Source organism: Choloepus didactylus, chromosome 2 (assembly GCF_015220235.1).
Source record: "Choloepus didactylus isolate mChoDid1 chromosome 2, mChoDid1.pri, whole genome shotgun sequence".
In the NCBI taxonomy this organism is placed as follows: Eukaryota; Metazoa; Chordata; class Mammalia; order Pilosa; family Megalonychidae; genus Choloepus; species Choloepus didactylus.
This window is the reverse complement of record NC_051308.1, coordinates 114,197,544-114,218,814: the sequence shown is the minus strand read 5'-3', so window position 1 is coordinate 114,218,814 and position 21,271 is coordinate 114,197,544. Positions and strand designations below refer to the sequence as shown.

Below are 21,271 nucleotides of genomic sequence, written 5' to 3'. Positions count from 1 at the left end.
GTAAGTGTGGCTAGTGAATAGGGCATAGTTTGCCACTTAACTTGGAGTAAAGCCCACTTTCCCCTGCTGGCCCCAGGGGTGCCCAGTGTCAGAGCTGGAAGGATATTTGAGATCACCAACCCATTCCCCTGCTTGACCTCGTGAGGCTGACAGTTTTCCCCAACTTTAGTCATTTGAGTGCCACTTTCAGGATTTTTTGCTATATCTGTGTATTATTTATTTAATATTTTCTTTAATGTTAAATACTCATTTCTAAAAAGCTAACCTAATACAAACTAATATTCATGATAACAGTTTTGTTGGGTTGGTTGTAATTTTTTTCCTTACATAAGAAAAACAAGTAATTCTTAAGCATTAAAAAAAAAAGCACCTAAAACCATCTTGCTTACCCCATCTGCGAAACAATGTAAGGAAGGCTGTCTGGAAGGACGGAAGGTGCAGGAGGCCCCGACTGGCCGCCAGGGGCGCAGTTGTCCGTGGCCCGGGAGCCCTCGGTTTTGATGCTGGTGAGTGAGAGCGGCCGGGTGAGGAACACCCTCCCCTGGCCCGATTCCCGGCACAGGACCGACAGGGGAGAACTGGGCATTATTCCACGGCGCCTTCCACGGCGCTGCGCTCCCTGGGGCCAAGAGCTCCCATAACCCGGGGCGCAGCTGGAAGCCCAGAGCAGGCCCTCGCGCTCCGAGGCCTCATTCTGTGTCAGGGGTACAGGCCCCTCCTCATGCCCTGGAGACACCGCTGCTGGGGCCTGTCAGCGGAAGTGCGGATCCCTACTCTGCACGGACGATCCTCCCAGAATAGGGAGGACGTCGCAGAGCAGAGGTTTCCCAGAGAGGAGATGGTGAGAGTCATGGAGTAGCACGGTGGCAGTTGGCCCGTCCGTTTCTTTCTTAGCTAAAGGAAGCAGACAAAGCTACTTCCTGGAAGAGAGGCTGCACTTCCGGGAAGAACAGGCTCGCTGGTCAGAGGGCTCTGGGCTTCCAGCTGACTCTGGCTAGAAGGGCCTATAGGGAGCATCTTGGGGGTCCAGAAAGCGTTCCCCAGCACAAAGCTCCTTAGTGGTCTTCTGGTGGAGCAGGCTGCATCCTCCTGATTCTGATGTGATCAGAACGAAACGGAAGGGGTTTGGGGATGCACAGCCCAGGACTGAGGTTGTACTTGTCTTGAGGTGAGAGGCAATGGGTCTGTCCGGAGAAGCCTTGATGGTTCTCTCAGTGTGTCGCACCTGGCAAACACATCTGCATTAGTGCTCCCCAAACTTTGATTTTTCTTTTTAATATTTTAGTTTAAATTGTTTCACTGCTTGCTTCTTTTTTTTTTTTTTTCCTCATGACTTGACACACCTTGTAGCTCTTTCCAGCCTTTATTTGTCCTTAGTATTTGTGTGGTACTAGTATGGTATTCCTATTAATTATTGTCCCTAATATGCAACAGGTTGACTTCTCCCATGTACCTTTCTGTTGTCAACTCTCTGTACTAGTGTCATACCTTAGACGTATATCATACAAGCACCTATCTATATTTGTAGTGCTGATCTGTGGGATACATGCCTTAAAACAACCCCTTGCAATCCTATTTGCCTTGAGTACAGCTCTGATGCTTATAATCCCATTAACAAATAATCATCACCCCTATCCATTCCCATACCTTTGAATTCACCATCATTAACATATTTGAACATATTAGATTATTGTTTCCTCTCACTAGCTTCTGTCTATCACAAGGTCCCCAATATTCTACATTATAAGACATTGAGTTTACATTGTTCAGGAAATTCACAGAAGTGGTAACATACAATATCTCTCCTTTTGTGTTTGACTTATTTCACTCAGCATTATATCTTCAAGGTTTATCCATGTTGCCATATGTTTCAGGGCCTTGTTCCTTCTTACTGCTGCAGAGTATTCCATCGTATGTATACATCACATTTTTTTTATCCACTCGTCTGTTGAAGGAACTGGATTGTTTCCATCTCTTGGCAATTGTGAACAATGCCACTATGAACATCGGTGTACAAATGTCTGTTTGTGTTATTGCTTTCAGATCTTCTTGGTAAATACCAAGAAGTGGAATTGCCGGATCATAGGGTAACCTGATATCTAGTTCTCTGAGAAACCGCAAAATAGTCTTCCACAGTGGTTATACCATTATACATTCCCACCAACAATGAATAAGAGTTCAAGTTTCTCCACATCCTCTCCAGCATTTATTGTTCTCACATCCTCTCCAGCATTTATTGTTTCATTCTTGTTGGTGTGAGATGGTATCTCATTGTGGTTTTGATTTGCATTTCATGAATAGCTAGTGAAGATGAATATTTTTTTCATGTGTGTGTGGTTTTTTTTAGCTATTTGTATATCCTCTTTGGAAATATACCTTTTCATATCTTTTACCCACTTTTACCCATTTTATAATTGGGCTGTTTGTACTACTGTTGTTGAGTTGTAGGATTTTCTTTATATCTGCAGGATATCAGCCTCTTAGCAGATATATGGTTTCCAAATATTTTTGCTTTCTTAAATAAAAACATTTATCTTAAAAGGAAGCTTTCCTCATCTATAAAATGGTGGTAGTAATGACACCTACACCAAAGAATTGTGTGAGAATTAAATGTAATAATACATGAAGAGTGCTTAGAATAGTGTCTGACACACAATAAGAGCTCAATACATGGTACTTAACTGTTATTGTAGTGGAAAATGAGCTCTGGGAACACTGGGATATATGATCATTAAGAGGAAGTTTTAACTCTCCCTTCCAGGAGTTTTTGGAAGCTTCTAATTGATTTCCAGTCTTCTTCCTGTGTTTTTTATGCGTAGCCAGATTGTCCTCGCTGGCTGAAACGTGATGTTCCCTGCAACTCTGTTCACCACTGGAAATTCCAGTCAGTTTAATTGCTTAGGACCTATTAAGTAGAGAGGCCAGCAGGTGGCCCCAGAGCACCATGGTTGTGTTTGCTTTGCGTCTTATAAATTAATTAGTAATTGAGTAAGGGGTTATTATGGTACATGGTACCAGGGGATATAGGGATACTTGAGGGTATGGGTGGGAGATAAGTGATTTATTATTCTAGTGTTTTTCTTTCACAAGATTTTGGCCTTTGATTCATTTATTCATATACTCATTCTATAACTATTGATTGGATACCTGCTCTGTTCCAGACTTGATATATATCAGTGAACAGAACAAGGATCCTTGCCCTCATGGAGCTTACATTCTAGCAGGGAACATTAAAGATAATAAATTATATAGTATCTTAGAGAATAATTAGTGTTATGAAAGAGAAAAAAAATGTTAGCCAGAGTGTGTTGGGGAGGGGCTGTTGGGGTAGAAGTGTTACAATATTCATAGGGTGGTCAGGATATGATGAAGGCCAGATTTGAACAAAGATTCGGAAGAAGTGAGAGAGTTAGCTAAGCAGAGATCTGGGGAAAGAGTGCTCCAGACACTATGAAAAAAATTGGAGTAGTTATGTTTACCCTTTTATAGGTGAGGTAATTGAGGCTCAGAGAAGTGATAAGACTTGTTTCAAGTCTTACAGGAGATTGTTGGCAAAGCTGGTCTAGTTTCATCTCATTTCTAGTCCCACGTTTGTTTACTGGATCACGTTACCACTCTGTGTTTGCCAAAGTGATGGAAATTTTTTGTGAACTGGCACAATACATAGCCTGCTTAAGTGGTGACTCAGCTTAGCTTGGCATTCCCTGCCCCCATTGGGTAATACCCAATCTGTCTCTGATGTTTCTTTTTTACGTAATCAATAAATATTTATTTTGCTGAGTGCTGTGGAGGATAGAATGAGGCTACAACATAGCCTCTGCCCCTAAGGGATTATTAATGTATATGCAAACATGTCTGGCCTTTATCTCCTCTATTTCATCTTCTTTCCCTAGCTCTCTAAAGTCAAGTCCGCTGATGGTCTCTACCTACAGCTTAGCAGTAAGTCAGATTCTCAATCTCACCCAATCTTGATTTCTAGGTTCCTGGATTATTCCCCAGACTCCCTTTGCTGCCAGTTGAGATCTGGTGTCCCTAGTTATTTCCAAGTCTTCTCTGCTCCCACTACCCCATGTTGGACCAGTCTATAGGATAGCGCTATACTTTGCCCTCTACTTCTGGGCTTCAGTTCCCCACCTGGATCCTTAGTTCTTCTCTAGAACTGTTGTTTTGATACCTGTATTCTCAGTTATTGAGACCTTTCCACTTGATTGGAAACTCTTTTTTCCCCCTATTTGGCAAGTGTGCCTCTTGGACACTGTGTTTGGTCTTCTTGAGCTGCTTTTCGGAGCCTGAGTCAACTCTTTCAGCCTCTGGTCCTGATAACTGGATTTGTACTGAGACCCCTTATTCTGCCCACACTTGCTGGGAGAAGATTGAAATACCCTCTGTCAAAGTCCTGGGTTGTGGTACATGTAAAGTAACCGTGAAGGACAATTTTACATAACTAATTGTCTGAGAAATAGTAGTTTAGAGGAGAGAGGAGCTTGGTCAGGTCTGGAGTAGATGAGAATGAAGAAGGTAGAACTTAGGCCTGGTCTTGAAAGATGGGTAAAATTAATAGGAATAAGGGTAAGAACATGGTCGGAGTGAACATGATGTGTTGTGGATAATGAGATTAGCCTGAGTGGAATGGAGAGGGTGTGTTTGGGAGTGGTGGTGGGAATGATGATAGAAGGCTAGATAAATAGGCAGGGTGGAGTTGGAGCAAGGTCTGGAGTACCAGGTCAAGAAGTTTGCCATTACAACATCATAAAATATTCATAACATTTCTGGGAAGCTGGCATGAAGCATAATGATAACATGTCATTGGGACCTATCTATCCACCTGCTCATCTTCAGGCATATGTCCTTTGAATGCCCCATATAAAAAAGGTTCCCTTGGTTATTTTGTCACAGTGTCCTGCCACAGTGTCTTGTTTCTTACTGTTTATTGTCAGTCTCCTCTAGCATACCCTACAATGGATGCTGCCAGGGTGCAAGGACTTGGTCCTGTTCTCTGCTGTGTCCCCAAGATCAGTACAATATCAGATACATAGTCAATGCTCTAAAAATATTTGTTGAATGAGTCTGTGTCCTAAATTGAATACATTGATTTCTCCCAACTTGCTCTACCTTCCAAAAACTGAGTTCTGTTAATGCTGACACCATCTATCTGGTCTGCTAAGTTGAAAAACTGGGAGTTGACCTTGATGAAGACATGAGCACAGAGCAGTTCCTGAGCTTTACATGGGGAAAGAATTTAAATGTGGGATAGTTAACTGAAAAATTGGTGCAGTGAAACATGTTTGAAGGGGGATGTACTGTACTCCCACTGAAGCCTTGTTTTATGCTCTGTTATAACAAGATAATACAATGTACTCTATTGCATTTTAGATATGAAGTCCAAAAGCATCAAACACGAAGAGTGATTTAGTGAGAGTAAGGGAGTGAAAATTCTTTGGGAGGAAAGGCCATTGGAAAATTGTAAAGTGCATATTTCTAAATGTAAACATCATATCAGCTGTCCTGACCTCTTCCAAGGGGCAGGATCACATCCTGGATAAGAGCATGGGCTCTGGAGTCAGACTGCCTGGGTTCAAATTCTGATCCGCTCTTTACATCACCTCTATCCAGGATCAAAAAAGACTGTCTGAAAAACGGTAGAGGAGAATTTGGAGAAAAAGTAACGAGTAGGATGTAGTGTGTGCCTGTGTTGTTCCCTGACCCAAGGCTGAGTGTTACGGGTGGTGGAATGGGTACATAATAGACTTCTCCTTTAAGTGTGAGGATCCCAGAGCTGAGAGGACACATGCCTCACTTTCCAGGTGTCCGTAAGATGACTGCAAGCTTTGTAGAGAGGGCCTTCATTGCCTTGGAGCAGAAAAGGTGGTTTGGCATGTGTTGGCATGAGTGTTGGAGAAACTCAAACCCCTGAATTTCTCTCTGTTCTAAGTAGCATGAGAGGACGTCTGAAAGTATGAATTATTCCTGTCCCCTTCCCAAATTCTTGCCTGTTTTCTTTTTCACCTTTCTATTCTATTTCTATTTTATCTTTAAGAGGAATTAAGTCTTAGTATCTTGCTTTTTCCTTGTCATATGGTTCATTTTGGACTCAAAATCTCAAGTCTCTTCTTATGTAGGTTCATGCATTTCTTGATACTTTTCTAGTATAACCTCTGCTGTTGCCACAGCCAAAACCATTTCCTGAACCAGAGAGATCTTTTCATTTAAATATTTTAAAATTTCTTTTTATGCTTCTCATTTAAATATTCTGAAATTTCTTTATATGCTCCCTTAGGTTATTCCACCGTTTCTGTGCCAACTTGATTTCCCAAGAGTAAATATTTTAGAGATTGTTTGGTCTTTAGCTTTGTAATAATCTCATTCAGCCTCCTGTTCTCCTTGGTGCAGTTGGCCGTCTTATTTCCAATAATAAGGCCCCAAATTCTTTGTTGGTTGGTTGGTAAAATCTACTTCTCTTCTCTGATTGAGGATTTTTTGGTCCTGAAATTATAAAGTCTTTACAATTATATACTGGAATTTCAATAGAATTTTTGAGGTAACTGCCTCCTCACCTTAACTTAAAGGAAGATTTTCCTGAATGACATTACTTTTTACCAGTTTCAAGAGCAAGATAATCATTCTCCCTCCATTCTCTTGTGCCCTGGAGATGGGTTGAGCAAGCTTCTTGCTCACCACTGTTGCTTCTTTCAACAACCACTCCCCCATTGATCCACATATACTCCACCCTGTTTGCATCCTCATTCCATCCTTATTTGTTCCTCCACTGATCTTCTTGCTCTATAACCGTATTCAATGAGAACTTTGGCACCTGTCTCTTTCTTTCCACCCCGGATTTTGTCATCATTTTGGAAAACTCCAACAACCATGTTGATGACACAGACAGATCCTTGATTTCTCATTCTCCACTCAAAGTGGAGTGGATTTACACCTCCACTCCACTTTGTCCACCCATTCAAAAGGCCACACCTTGAGCTTTGTCATCACTCATAACTTCTACACCTCTGAAGCTGTGAACCCTGAAATTCCATTCATTCATTGATCACAACAGATAGCCTTCCAACTCTCCTACTCTCAGGTTCCCACTAAACCTGTTTATAAAAAATAATCTTAAGTTTTATTTTTATCTTGAGTAATTGCATTCTTACCACCCAGAAGTGATAGTAGTAAACATTTTGCCATATTTGCTTCAAGTCTTATTCAAATGAATGAAGCATTACAGGTGCATTTATGTCTCCTGTATGCTCACTCCTGAGTTCTAGTGTCCTCTCTTCCTCCTCAGAAGCAACCACCATCATGAATATCCTTTTGATTCATGTCTGTGTATGTGTGTGCATGTGTATATGTGAGTGTGTGTGTATGAACAATATGTAATATTGTTTTTTGTGTTTAAAAAATTTAAAAATTTACATGAATAGTATTCTGTACATAATTTGCAACTTGGTTTTTACTTCATGTTATGTTTTAAAAATCTACATAAATATAATAGATAGTTAATTCCTTCTAGTGCACCACAGTATTCCAATATAAGAATAAACTGCATTTTATTTATCCATTTTCCTACTGATGGATATTTGGGTTGTTTCTAATATTCTCATTATGAACAGTGTTTCATTGAACACCTTTGTAAATGTGTTCCCATACACAACATAGTGTAGTGCCATGGCTAGGGTAGGCCACTGCCAGCCTATATGGCACCTTTGCGTGAATTAGAAGGACTTCCTCTTTGTGTGTATTTCATTCTCTGGGCATATGGCTTGACAAATGGAAGTTGTTTTGGGGCAAAGATAACAGCACCGGGTGGTAGCACCAAGGTATGCATGGATTGGTAAGCAGGACATGGATTGGATTTCTGGAGATTCTTGTCCCCACTGGGCTTCTCTTCGCACAGCCATATGTGGTGGCCCTGAGTTGAGAGCAAAAACTTTAGTGCACACTGCTTGAGCCCAATTACTAGCTGTGTGACTGCAGCATATTTCTTAATCTAAGTGCCTCATTCTCCTCATCTGTAAAATGGGGATATGGGATTCTCTATCTCAGGGTAAGCAAGAGGATATGTATAGTAGTGCTTGGTACATAGGAAGTTTTATATAAATCCTATCTATTATTAATATCATACATGTGCAAATTTCTCTAAGATATAAGACTAGGAGTAGTACTGATGGTTTGTAGAGTATGTACTTTTTTTGAAATTCTTAATAATTTTTAAAATTTATTTTTTAGAGCAGTTGTAGGTTATAGAAAAATCATGCAAAAAGTATAGAGTTCCTGTATATCCCTCTCACACACACAGTTTTAATGCAAAATACTACTAAAATTTTGCATTAGCGTGGTACATTTGTTATAGTCGAGTATGTACTTTAAAATAAACCCATTCTTTTCCCATCTCTGTTTTTTCAGTTTGTCATTCTCCTCTTGCCTTCTTTCATAGTTTGAAATTGTGGGCCTCAGTCAGCATTGTGACTGATCTCAGCAATGAGTTTGTATCTCAAAGAAGAGCAAACAAAGTCACTCGGCTCACTCCCCAAAGTGGGCAGAAGAAAATGATTGGATTAAGCGTGCAAAAAGTGTGACCTTTTCTGGCCAGGCATAATGATCCTTTTGCTTTCCACTCCTCCTTTGAGAGATGTCACTGATGATGACGGTGAGTGAATTAAGTTCATTTTCTTCCTTCAGCCAGCAACATCTTGATATAATATTTACTGCTACCTGTTGCTTGTTATTTGCTGTTCTCATACTGCTTATTCTCTTACATTATGCCTCTCTCATTCTCTTTAGTTCTGTTGCCAAGAAATGCTCTTATATGCTTAATTGTTTCTTAGAATACTCCCTGCAACTCCTGCACCGTAAATCTCATTTTCCTTTGATGATGCTCTTTTTCTCTGCTCTGTAATGTGGAACCTAGCTGTTCCGGGTGAAGTCAGTGTGGGCTAGTGAGAAGTGAGAATGAGCTTTGCAGGCAGTCGCACTTGAGTTCAAATCTGAACCACATCTCATAGAGCAAAACTAACTTAAAACATTTTTTTTATTGTGAATTTAACATATATACATAACAGTGATAACTTTCAAAGTTTGATTTCACAAGTAGTTAGGGAGCAAATTTCAGAGAATGTCATGGGTCACAGTTCCACAACTTCAACCATTTCCATTATTGTAAAATATAACACACATACAGAAAGGTGTCAACTCTATATACAGCTCAAGGCACAATTCAACGTGCAATTATACAGCAAATCCCAAAGGATGCTATAGGCTACAGTTCCATCATGTCATTTACCTCCTTCCAGCCATTCCAACACTCCAGCATCCAAAAAATATATATAATTACATAAAGTTTCAGTATTCATAGACCTTTGTTAAATCTTATCTTGTTTGTTGCTACCTCTTCCTCTCACTTAATCTCTTTCTCCATCTTTAGGGGTATCTAGGCAGTGAGCACTCTAGCTTGTTCATATTGAAATGGGGTGTCGACAGTATGGGGAAGGGGGCTGCATCTGATAGTTGATCTTAAAGAGGCTGTTGCTTCTAGGTTTTAGGACTTGTCTGGTATAGGAACACTGGTGGATTTAAGTTTCTGAAAGATAAAACTTAGTGAGTGTATCTTTTATACATTCTCAGGTAGGGACCTAGATATTTGGGGACTACTTTTGGTAAGGGCGTGGCATACTGTGGCCATTTGGGATGTCTAGCTGGAGCTTGCATAAGAGAAACCTCCAGGATAGCCTCTGGACTCTATTTGGGATCTCTCAGCCACTGTGACCTCAGCTTGTTACCTTTCTTTTTTCTCCCTTTTGGTCAAGTAGGCATTTTTAATCCCTCACTGCAAGGCCATGCTCATTCCTGGGAATCATGTCCCATGTTGCCAGGGAGATTCATTCCCCTGGGAATCATGTCCCTCGTTGGGGCAGGGTGTGTATGTGGGAGTTAATGAATTTATTTGCCAATGAATTTATTTGCTTAGAGAGAGAAAGGCCACATCTGAGCAACAAAAGAGGTTCCCTGGAGGTGCCTCTTAAGCATAATTATAGGAGGGCTTACCCTCCTTTACAACCCTAAATTTCACAAGAGCAAGCCTCAAGTCGAGGGCTTGATTTATTAAGTAGTGGGTTCCTAACTTCACTTAATATATATTCTAGCCAAAGATAAATGGTCAGTTTCTAATATTATCTTCACTTAGGTGTATAGTCATCATCACTCTCAACTTTAAACAATAATCATAACAATGCATCCCAGAGCTCTTATCAGCTGCTAATTATTCATCCATAGTATTAGTGTAGAGTTGGTAAGATGTTCCTATTAAATATAGTCTTTAATATGTAATGGGTAGTTTTTCCATTCCACTCTGTTGTTAACGTTCTGCACCAGTAGCATACATTATAAGTATACCATGCTAACACTTACTTAGGTTTGTGGTGCTACTCTGCGGGTTACATGCCTTTATACAACCATTTATGAACATGTTCGCCTTCAATGCATCACTGATACTTATAATACCATTAATGAACACACCTGACCATTCCCATATCATTATGTTCACCCCAATATCGTATCTGTACATATTAGATTATTGTTCTCCCTTCACTAGCTTCTGACTATCTCTAGTTCCCTATATTCTACATTATAAGACACTTATTTTACATTTTTCACCGAGTTCACATTAGTGGTAACATACAATATCTCTCCTTTTGTGTCTGGCTTATTTCACTCAGCATTATGTCTTCAAGGTTCATCCATGTTGTCATATGTTTCACAACCTCATTCCTTCTTACTGCTGTGTAGTTTTCCATCATGTGTATATACCACATTTTGTTTATCCACTCATCTGTTGAAGGACATTTGGATTGTTTCCATCTCTTGGAAATTGTGAACAATGCTGCTATGAACATTGGTGTGCAGATATCTGTTCGTATCACCGCTTTCAGATCTTCTTGGTATATACTGAGAATTGAAATTCCTGGATCTTAGGGCAACTCGATATCTAGTTTTCTGAAAACCGCCAAACTGTCTTCCAGAGTGGCTGTACTATTATACAGTCCCACCAGTGATAAATCAGAGTTCCAATTTCTTCACATCCTCTCCAGCATTTGTAGTTTCCTGTTTGTTTAATGGCAGTCATTCTTTTGGTGTGAGATGATATCTCATTGTGGTCTTGATTTGCATCTCCCTAATAGCTAGTGAAGATGAACATTTTTTTCATGTGTTTTTTTTAGCCATTTGTATTTTCTCTTCAGAGAAATGTCTTTTCATATCTTTTGCCCATTTTATAATTGGACTGTTTGTGCTACTGTCATTGAGTTGTAGGATTTCTTTATATATGCAAGGTATCAGTCTCTCACCAGATAAATGGTTTCCAAATGTTTTCTCCCATTGAGTTGGCTGCCTCTTTACCTTTTTGACAAATTCCTTTGAGGTACAGAAGCTTTTGATTTTGAGGAGTTCCCATTATCTATCTTTTCTTTTGTTGCTTGTGCTTGGGGTGTAAGGTCTAAGAAGTAACCTCCTAATACTAGGTCTTGAAGATGTTTCTCTACATTATCTTCTAGAGGTTTTATTGTATTGTCTCTTATACTGGGGTCTTTGATCCACTTTGAGTTAATTTTTGTATAGGGTGTGATGTAGGGGTCCTCTTTCATTCTTTTGGATATGGATATCCAGTTCTCCCAGCCCCATTTGTTGAAGAGACTGTTCTGTTCCAGTTCAGTGGATATGGGGACTTTATCAAAAATCAGTCAACCATAGAGCTGGGGTCAATTTCCAAATTCTCAATTTGATTCCATTGATCAGTATGTCTGTCTTTGTGCCGATACCATGCTGTTTTGACTACTGTGGCTTTATAGTAAGTTTCAAAGTCAGGAAGTGTAAGTCCTCCCACTTGGTTTTTCTGTTTTAGAATGTTTTTCACAATTCGAGGCATCTTTCCCTTCCAAATAAGTTTGATAACTGGCTTTTCCAAGTCTACAAAGTAGGTTGTTGGAATTTTTATTGGGATTGCATTGAATCTGTAGACGAGTTTTGGCAGGACTGACATCTTAATGATGTTTAGCCTTCCTATCCATGAACATGGAATATCTTTCCATCTCTTTAGTCCCCTTTTATTTCTTTTAGTAAATTTATGTAATTTTCTGTGTAGAGGTCTTTTATATCCTTGGATAAGTTTATTCCTAGGTACTTGATTTTTTTAGTTGCTATTGAGAAGGGAATCTTTTTCTTGAGTGTCTCTTCAGTTAGGTCATTTTTAGTGTATAGGAACATTACTGACTTACATACATTAATCTTGTATCCTGCTACTTGGCTAAATTTGTTTATTAGCTCAAGTAGCTGTGTCATTGATTTCTCAGGGTTTTCTAAATATAAGATTATATCATCTGCAAATAATGACAGTTTTACTTCTTCCTTTCCAATTTGGATGCCTTTTATTTGTCTTGCCAGATTGCTCTGGCTGGAACTTTAGCACAATGTTGACTAACAGTAGTGACAACAGGCATCCTTGTCTCATTCCTGATCTTAGAGGGAAGGCTTTCAGTCTCTCACCATTGAGTACTATGCTGGCTGTGGGTTTTTCATATATGCTCTTTATCATGTTGAGGAAGTTTCCTTCAATTCCTACCTTTTGAAGTGTTTTTATCAAAAAAGGCTACTGGATTTTGTTGAATGCTTTTTCAGCATCTAATGAGATGATCATTTGATTTTTCCCTTTTGATTTGTTAATGTGTTGTATTACATTGATTGATTTTCTTATGTTGAACCACTCTTGCATGCCTGGAATGAACCCCACTTGGTCATGGTGTATGATTTTTTTAAATGTGTCTTTGGATTCGATTTCCAAGTATTTCGTTGAGAATTTTTGTGTCTATATTCATTAGGGAGATTGGCCTGTAGTTTTTCTTTCTTGTAGCCCTTTATCTGGTTTTGGTATTAGGGTGATGCTGACTTCATAAAAAGAGTTAGGTAGTGTTCCATTTTCTTCAATTTTTTGAAAGAGTTTAAGTAGGATTGGTGTCAGTTCTTTTTGGAAAGTTTGTAGAATTCCCCTGTGAAGCCATCTGGCCCTGGGCATTTATTTGTAGGAAGCTTTTTGATGACTGATTGGATCTCTTTGCTTGTAATTGGTTTGTTGAGGTCTTCTGTTTCTTCTCTGGTCAGTCTAGGTTGTTCATGTGTGTGCCAGTTTGAATGTATTATGTACCCCCAAAATGCCATTATCTTTGATATAATCTTGTATGGGCAGACTTATTAGTTAGTGTTGATTAGAGTGTAATTCTTTGATTGAGTGTTTTCATGGAGATGTGACCCACTCAACTGTAGGTGATAACTCTGATAGGGTAATTTCCATAGGTGTATGGCCCTGCCCATTCAGCATGATTAGTTTACTGGAGCACTATATAAGCTCAGACAGAAGGAGCGAGCTTGCCACAGCCAAGAGGGACAATTTGAAGAATGCACAGGAGCTGAGAAGAGAGGAGCTGCAGATGAGAGATAGTTTGAAGACGGCCTTTGAAAGCAGACTCTTGCTCTAGAAAAGCTAAAAGAAGACAAATGCCCCAAGAGCAACTGAGAGTGACAGTTTTGAGGAACTGCATCCTAGAGAGGAATGCTCTGGGAGAAAGCCATTTTGAAACCAGAACTCTGGAGCAGATGCCAGCCACAGGCCTTCCCAGCTAACAGAGGTTTTCCGGACACCATTGGCCATCCTCCAGTGAAGGTACATGATTGTTAATGACTTACCTTGGACACTTTATGGCCTTAAGACTGTTAACTGTGTAACCAAATAAACTCCCTTTTATAAAAGCCAATCTATTTCTGGTGTTTTGCACTTCAGCAGCATTAGCAAACTAGAACAATGTGTTTCCAGGAAATTGTCCATTTCCTCTAAGTTATCTAGTTTGTTGGCGTACAGTTGTTCATGGTATCCTCTTATGAATTTTTAGTTTCTTCAGGATCCACAGTAATGTCCCCCTTCTCATTTATTATTTTGTTTATTTGGGTCTTCTCTCTTTTTGACTTTGTCAGTCTAGCTAAACGTTTGTCAATCTAGCTAAAGGTTTGTCAATCTTGTTGATATGCTCAAAGAACCAACTTTTGGTTTTATTTATTCTCTCTTTTGTGTTTTTGTTCTCCATATCATTTATTTCTGCTTTCATCCTTATTTCTTTTCTTCTACTTGCTTTAGGTTTAGTTTGCTGATAATTTTCTAGCTTCATCAGTTATTCCTTTAGTTCTTTGATTTTAGCTTCCTTCCTTTTTAATATACGCATTTAAAACTATAAATTTCCCCCTCAATACCACTTCACTGCATACCATAAATTTTGATACGTTGTGTTCTCATTTTCATTTGTCTCTAGACATTTAGCAGTTTCTCTTTTAATTTCTTCTTTGATCCACTGCTTGTTTAGGAGTGTGTTGTTTAACCTTCAGATATTTGTGAAAATTCTTGATCTTTGATGGTTATTGACTTCTAGTTGTATTCAACTTGGGTCAGAGAATGTGCTTTGAATAATTTCAATATTTTTAAATTTATTGAGGCTTATTTTATGCCCCAGCATATGATCTATCCTGGAGAAAGTTCCATGAACACTAGAGAAGAATGTATATCCTGGTGATTTGGGATGCAATGCTCTATGTCTGTTAAGTCTGATTTGTTTATCACATTGTTTAAGTTCTCAGTTTCCTTATTGATCCTCTGTCTGGTTATCTATCTGTTGAAGAGGGTGATATATTGAAGTCTTCCACAATTATTGTGGAAACATCTGTTGCTTCCTTCAGTTTTACCAATGTTTGGCTCATGTACTTTGGAGCACCTTGATTGGGTGAATAAACCCTTATGATTGTTATTTCTTCTTGGTGAATTGTCCTTTTTATTAGTATATAGTGTTCCTCTTTGTTTCTTATAACATCTTTGCATTTAAAGTCTATTTATCTGAAATTAATATGCTACCCCTGCTACCTTTTGGATGTAGCTTGCATGGAATGTTTTTCCCATCCTTTCACTTTCAATTTCTTTGTGTTGCTGGGTCTAAGATGAGTCTCTTGTAAACAACATATTGATGGCTCATATTTTTGAATCCATTCTTCCAATATATATCTTTTAATTGGGGAGTTTAATCCATTCACGTTCAACATTATTACTATGAAGGCAGTTCTTGAATCAGCCATCTTATCCTATGATTTTTATTGGTCAGATGTATTCTTTCCCCTCTCTCTCTTTATTTCCTTTAAGATACCCTTACTAAAACTCTTCAGTTCTGTGCCATTCTCCAGACCTCTCTCTCCTTTCTTTTTTTCTCTGCCTGTAGAGGTCCCTTTAGTACTTCTCGTAGGGCAGGTCTTTTGTTAAATTCTCTGAGCATTTTTTTGTCTGTGAAAATTTTAAGCTTTTTTCTTGCTGCTTTCAGAGCTTTCTCCTCTTCAGCATTTGACAAGCTGATCAGAATATGTCTCGGAGTGGGTTTATTTGGATTTATTCTATTTGGAGTTCACTGGGCATCTTTGATTTGCATATTTATGTTGTTTAGAAGGGTTGGGAAGTTTTCCCCAGCCATGTCTTTGAATACTCTTTCTAGCCCTTTACTCTTCTCTTCCATTTCTGGAACACCAATGATTTTTATATTTGTGAGCTTCATGTGGTCCATCATTTCCCTGAGATCTTTTTCAAATTTTTCAGTTTTTTCACTATTCTTTCTTTTGTGCTTTCACTTTCCATCACCATATCCTCATGTTTGCTAATGCATTCCTCTTCCTCTTCAAATCTGGTGTTATGTGTCTCAAGAATCTTTTTAATTTGATCAACAGTATCTTTTATTTCCATAAGATCTACTATTTTTTAATTTACTTTTGCAAATTCTTCTTTATGCTCTTCTAGGGCCATCTTCATGTCCTTTATATCCTGAGCCATGATATTGATGTTTGTGTGTACTTCTTTGATTAATTGCTCCAAGTTCTGTGCCTCCTCTGGCTTTTAATTTTGATGTTTGGGTTATCCACATCTTATGGTTTCTTCTTATGCTTTAAAATTTTCTGTTGATTTTGGCCTCTTGGCATTTGCTTATCTTGATAGGGTTCCTTATTTGAACATTTATCTATAATTTGACAGAGCTACAGCTTGGTGGAGTACACTTTCACTGACCTACCAGCAGATGGTGCTTCTGAGCCACCTCTTACCCTCAGGCCAGTTCTCCCCAACCTCATCTATCTGCTGAGTGGGGGACCAAACCATGTGGAGGTCCAATCAGTGCACCAATTTTCCGTGTGCACTGGGGACTGCCATCCCTGTGGGTGGGGGGCATGCCCTGTGCAGTTTAGCAGGGAGTCTGTTCCAGGATATAGTGGTCCTGGCCATTCCCGGGGCTGCAGGTGGAGTACTCTGGGGCTGCAGAGCTGCACATCTCACCTTCTGGCTCAGACGCCCCACAATCCCTCTCTGCCATGTATCCATGATTCCCTGGGATTGGGGAAGGGCTCCTGTCACTTCCGTGCATCACTCCTGCCTCTAGGCTATGCACTCCATGGACTTCCATGGAGGAAGAGTGTAGCTGTCACAGCCCGCTGAATCCCGAATTCCCTCCAGGAAGCTCTTGGCTGCGGGGCGGTGAAGGGTTGTTTCCCAGCCAGCTGCAAAGATAGCTGCACGGGACATGGAAAACTACCCCCTTCTGTCTGCTGCCTTCTCCAATGGCCAGTCCGTGGCACGGGGGCTCTTGACCCCAGGTCTGTGAAGGATTATCACCCACACCAGGTACTGAGGAGTGTGCCTAGGCCATGGAAGGCTACTCCCCTCTTTGCCATCAGCTGGCTCCTGCCACCCATTTCCTAGTGGTGTTCCAGGCCAAACACTCACCCGTCTTAAATGCAGCCTGTCAATTTCTCCAAGTACTCACTCATTATGGGTGTAGAAATCCCTGCCCAGCTGGTGGAACCCTGGAACTGCTGTTCTGGAGCACTTTCTGTCCTTTAACTAGTGTTTTTCATAGAGGAGAATTTTGCTCTGTCTCTCCTAATCCAACATTTTGGATCCCCACCCCCCCTCCCCCAAACTGACTTTTCTAGAAGTCTAAGGATCTCTGGCCCAAATGGTTATTGTGAAGGTAAAAAAGGGGTAAGTGAGTAGAACATTCATATGTACCTCATAGTCTATTCTATATTGTTATTTTCTTTTACATGAGAAACTGTCTAGCGAGGCCCATTCTTTCCTACTATAATGAAGTACAGAGTGGAAGGCCTTGCCTAAGGGAAATTTGGCTATAAAATTATCCCTCCCTTCACACACATCCAGTTTGGGTCCAGGAGAAATCCTGTAAGGGTTTCTACTTCTTCCTCCCATACCTAAAAGCCTCACTAGAGACCCCTGAGTGTTCCTGGACCCTTTACTTTCTCTTGTACCTGCCCTGCTAATCCCAAACCTGTGAGTAACCTAACTCCATCTTCTTTGCTTTTTCTGCCCAGTTGTCAGGTGCTGCTGGTGAATATTATGTACTGTGGTGCATTGGTTTCTGTCTACACATTTATGATTCTTAACCTTATCTGAGCTCTTATTACTCCCTGGCAATCTCTTTTCTAATCCCTGGTTGATTCCCTTTCCCAGACCTTCATCAGATGTTTCAAACCTTTCCTACTCTTTTCAAGCCTCCTCCTTCACTCCCTCACCATCTTCCTTTTAGCAGATCAGCTTCTTCTTTGTTGTGATGATGGTGTGATACAAAAGGTGTTAGGAGTCTGGTATCGAAAATAATGTTTCCTTGAGTAAATGATACAGCAGATATTTAAAGGAAAAAAATCATAAGATTAACAAGGTTACCATTAGTCTGTTCACTGCTGTGGATTAAATAGAAGCTTCTCCATGAGGTTATCATACTTGTAGATGTCAGTATTGCAAAAGTCAGCGATAAAACTGTACATTGGAGAGTTAGCAATTTATAGGAAAGGGCTTAAGACTTCATTTATTTTGGGAGACTAATGCTGGGTAGGATCTTCTTCTTTATTTTTAGTTTATTTTAGGATGTGAAATGTTTTTTATTTTGTTTTGTTTTTTTCCTTCTCCAACTCTGGGGCCTGCTGTGCTTAGCCATTATGGCAGCTGTACAAGGGGTAAATTTTGCTTTCTCCATAGTTTTGGATTCTCCTAACTTCTGTTCTCCTCAAAGGAATCCAGTGGGTCACAGACCATTAAAATGTAGGTTCCTGAGCATCAGTGCCTAGAAATTCAGATTCTGTGGGTGTGGGGTGGAGTCCAAGAATTTGCTTTTTAGATAATTACTGTCTTAGTTTGCCAGTCTGCCATGACAAATACCACACAATGGGTTGGCATAAGAACAGGAATTTATTGGCTTATACCTTAGAAGGCTCAAGTACAAAATCAAGGCATTAGGAAGGCTATGTTTCCTCTCCAGATTCTATAGCATTCTGGTGCTGGCTTGCCACAATCCTTGGGTTTCCTTGGCTTGCATGTCTCACATCTCTTTCACCATGTATTTGCTCTTCCTGCCTCTTTCTGTGGCCTTCTCTCTATAAAGCCTCCAGTAATATGCACTAAGGCCCACCCTGATTCAGTTGTACCTACCTAAACAGGATCTTAGAAGATCCTATTCACAAATGAATCCATATCTTGACCCACTTTAGCATATTCAAAGATATTAGTTACAAATGGTTTCACACACACAGGATCATGGATTAAGGTTAAGAACATGTTGTTTCTTGGGGTAGATATTTATTCTACCACAATTACATGATTCTGATGCAGCTTCTCTTAGGACCCCTTTTAAAAGCACTGAAGTAATTATATCTTCACTCATTTTACTTCCTTTTTTTTCTCAAGAGTATGAAGTATCTTATTCATTTCCAAGGCTGATTTATCTGTATGTGCTCGTTTCCATTTCTATCATTTCTTCTAAGTCCTCGAGCCAGCAATGATCCCCCTTCTCTGGTGTCAACATTCTCTTACTTTCCACAATCTCCTTCCCCTTGGCTGACAAATATCATCCACTCATTTGATAAATTTTTATTGAGTATCTCTTATATTTCTAGCACATACTTTAATTTTCTTCTTTCTAAAGGCTTCTTCTCTCTTCCTTGCCTATTCTCCTACATACCTTTTCTACCACATTTCTTGAAAGAATCTTTACTTTTCCTAATGATTTGTAATAACAGTTACTACCATTTATTGATGCTTACAACAACAGCAACAACAACAACAATAAATAGTAATAAGGCTAGCCACTAACATGTGTTGGGTGATTACTGTGGGCCACTTTTCTAAGTGCTTTATATACATAAACTATGTAGCAGACATTCCACATGTAAACTAAAAAAATATATATAAGCATCTGTTTCTGGCCTTTTTATTCTGTTATGTTGTTCTGTATTATCTACTCTTCTGCCAGTACTCTACTGTTTTATTTGTTGTAACTTTATAATACATTTTATTATTATACCCATTACTTACTGGAATTCTCTTCCCCTGGCTTCTGAGATACCACTTTCCCCTGATTCTTCTCCTTTGATTCATCTTTATCAGTGTCCTTCATTGACTTTTCTTCTCTGCCTATCTCACATGGCTCCATTTAAAGCCCTTCACAGTCTGCCTCCAACTTTTCCAGCCACAGTTCCTGATAGCCTCTGCACTTATGCTTCAGCCAAAGACGTCTACATTTTGGTCCCTGAACATACTAATTACTCAGTGTCTTTGTACATGGAATTCCCATCTCTGCCTGTGAAATCTGGGAATATTACAGGCCAGCCTTGTTACAGCCATATGCTTCAGAGTAACTGTTGATATAAGGTCTTCAACACCTGGAATTCTCTGGTTAGAACTTGTTCTTGAGACCAAGCAGCAGCTAGGAGAAGTGCTCTGGGACCTTTCACGTTCGGGGTAGAGCACACATGGTGGGGGAATATGAAAGCACAGGTATAGGCAGGGAGGCAGCGGGGGAAAGAGTAGAATCAGGAATCAGATACAGGATCTTTTAAAGCGTATGATACTGTGTGCGTTTGTTTATAATAAAGTCCATACTGAACTTCAAATAAAACATGCTTTAAGAATATGAGGACTAGATCAGAAATGTCACCTGGAATCAAGCTAAAGAGAACCATTAAATGTGAAGAGATAAATGAAACATGATGAGGTGAGTTTTCTGCAACAGGGACCCATCCTTGGAAATTGTTCTTAAGCGTGCTGCTAATGAGCAGAAGTGTTTCTCAAGTGTCCCTCAAGGACATCAGTTGCATTGAGGGTAGGAAAAGGAGTCATTGGATGAATATTAGTTGGTGTGTCTCCAGCAGTGTCCAGAAGACGGGCTACACTGATCCTAGATGTTTGACTCTAGCAGTTTCGAGAGAAATATTACTAGAGTGGAAGACAGTATTGTGGTTGTGTAGAGTTTTGGAGTCAGCTGACTCTCCTGATATAAGCAAGTCCCTTGACCTTTCAGAGTCTCAGTTTCCTATTCAATAAAAAGCATACCAACTCCAATCACAGGACTGGAAGTAAAAGTTCCCAGCTCGTTAGATACTCATTAAAATTTCAAGCTTATAGTCTTCTTCCCTTTTAGGGAAAATTGTTAAAATCATTAGGTCATCATAGCATGATAGAGAAACCCTTTGAGATGAAAACTGTGCTGTAAAGCTCATATGACAATCCTCTGATATCTCTTGAATGAATCTATCCAGTGAGAGGGAATAACCCGTATCTATCTATCTATCTATCATCTTGTAGATAATAAATTGGACCCTTAAGACTTTGCTTAGTATGAATCTGTCTCCCAGAGCTTGATCACATCTCAGGGTACAGGAAAAAATATACTTTATTGATCTTCAAAAGTAAGATCCAGTGGAGATGACTCCACCAAGTTACGGCGATCCTGTAAGTCAGCCTTCGTCTCCCTCTTCTGTTCTTTAGCTGCAGCATTATGGTTCTTAGATTTTGAGTTGTAACAGGGAGAAGAACACTATGAAAAATGTGGCTTAGCTATATAATCAGCCATTTATTTGAAATTTCTTTCCTTTTTTTTTTTTTTTTTTTTTTTACTAGAATATTTTCTTGCTCCCAAGCTCTCAAAATTTGGAAGAAGGCAAAGAGTGAGATTGAGATGTTGTGTGGAAAAGGGTCAGGGTTTGGTCTCATCCATGTAAACCCAGAAAGTGCCCCAGAGTTGATCAAACTTAGGAGAATTGTTTCATCTTATCTAAACTCAGCAGGTGTTGAAGTATGAAATCCAGTTAATTAATTTAAAGTGAGAAATGTACTGTTGGAAACACTAAGTGTTTATATTAATCTGAGTAA

The 21,271-nt window shown here is 39.6% G+C and overlaps 1 protein-coding gene across 1 annotated transcript in view; it reads right to left on the bottom strand.

The window, feature by feature from the left end:
• Positions 1 to 385: 385 nt before the first annotated feature.
• Positions 386 to 21,271, bottom strand: part of LOC119512975 (hornerin-like) — a 29,396-nt gene continuing 8,510 nt past the window's right edge. The window contains exon 6 of the mRNA XM_037807840.1: positions 386 to 726. Within this exon, the coding sequence (XP_037663768.1) occupies positions 386 to 726 (341 nt within the window). The remainder of the gene's footprint in view (positions 727 to 21,271) is intronic.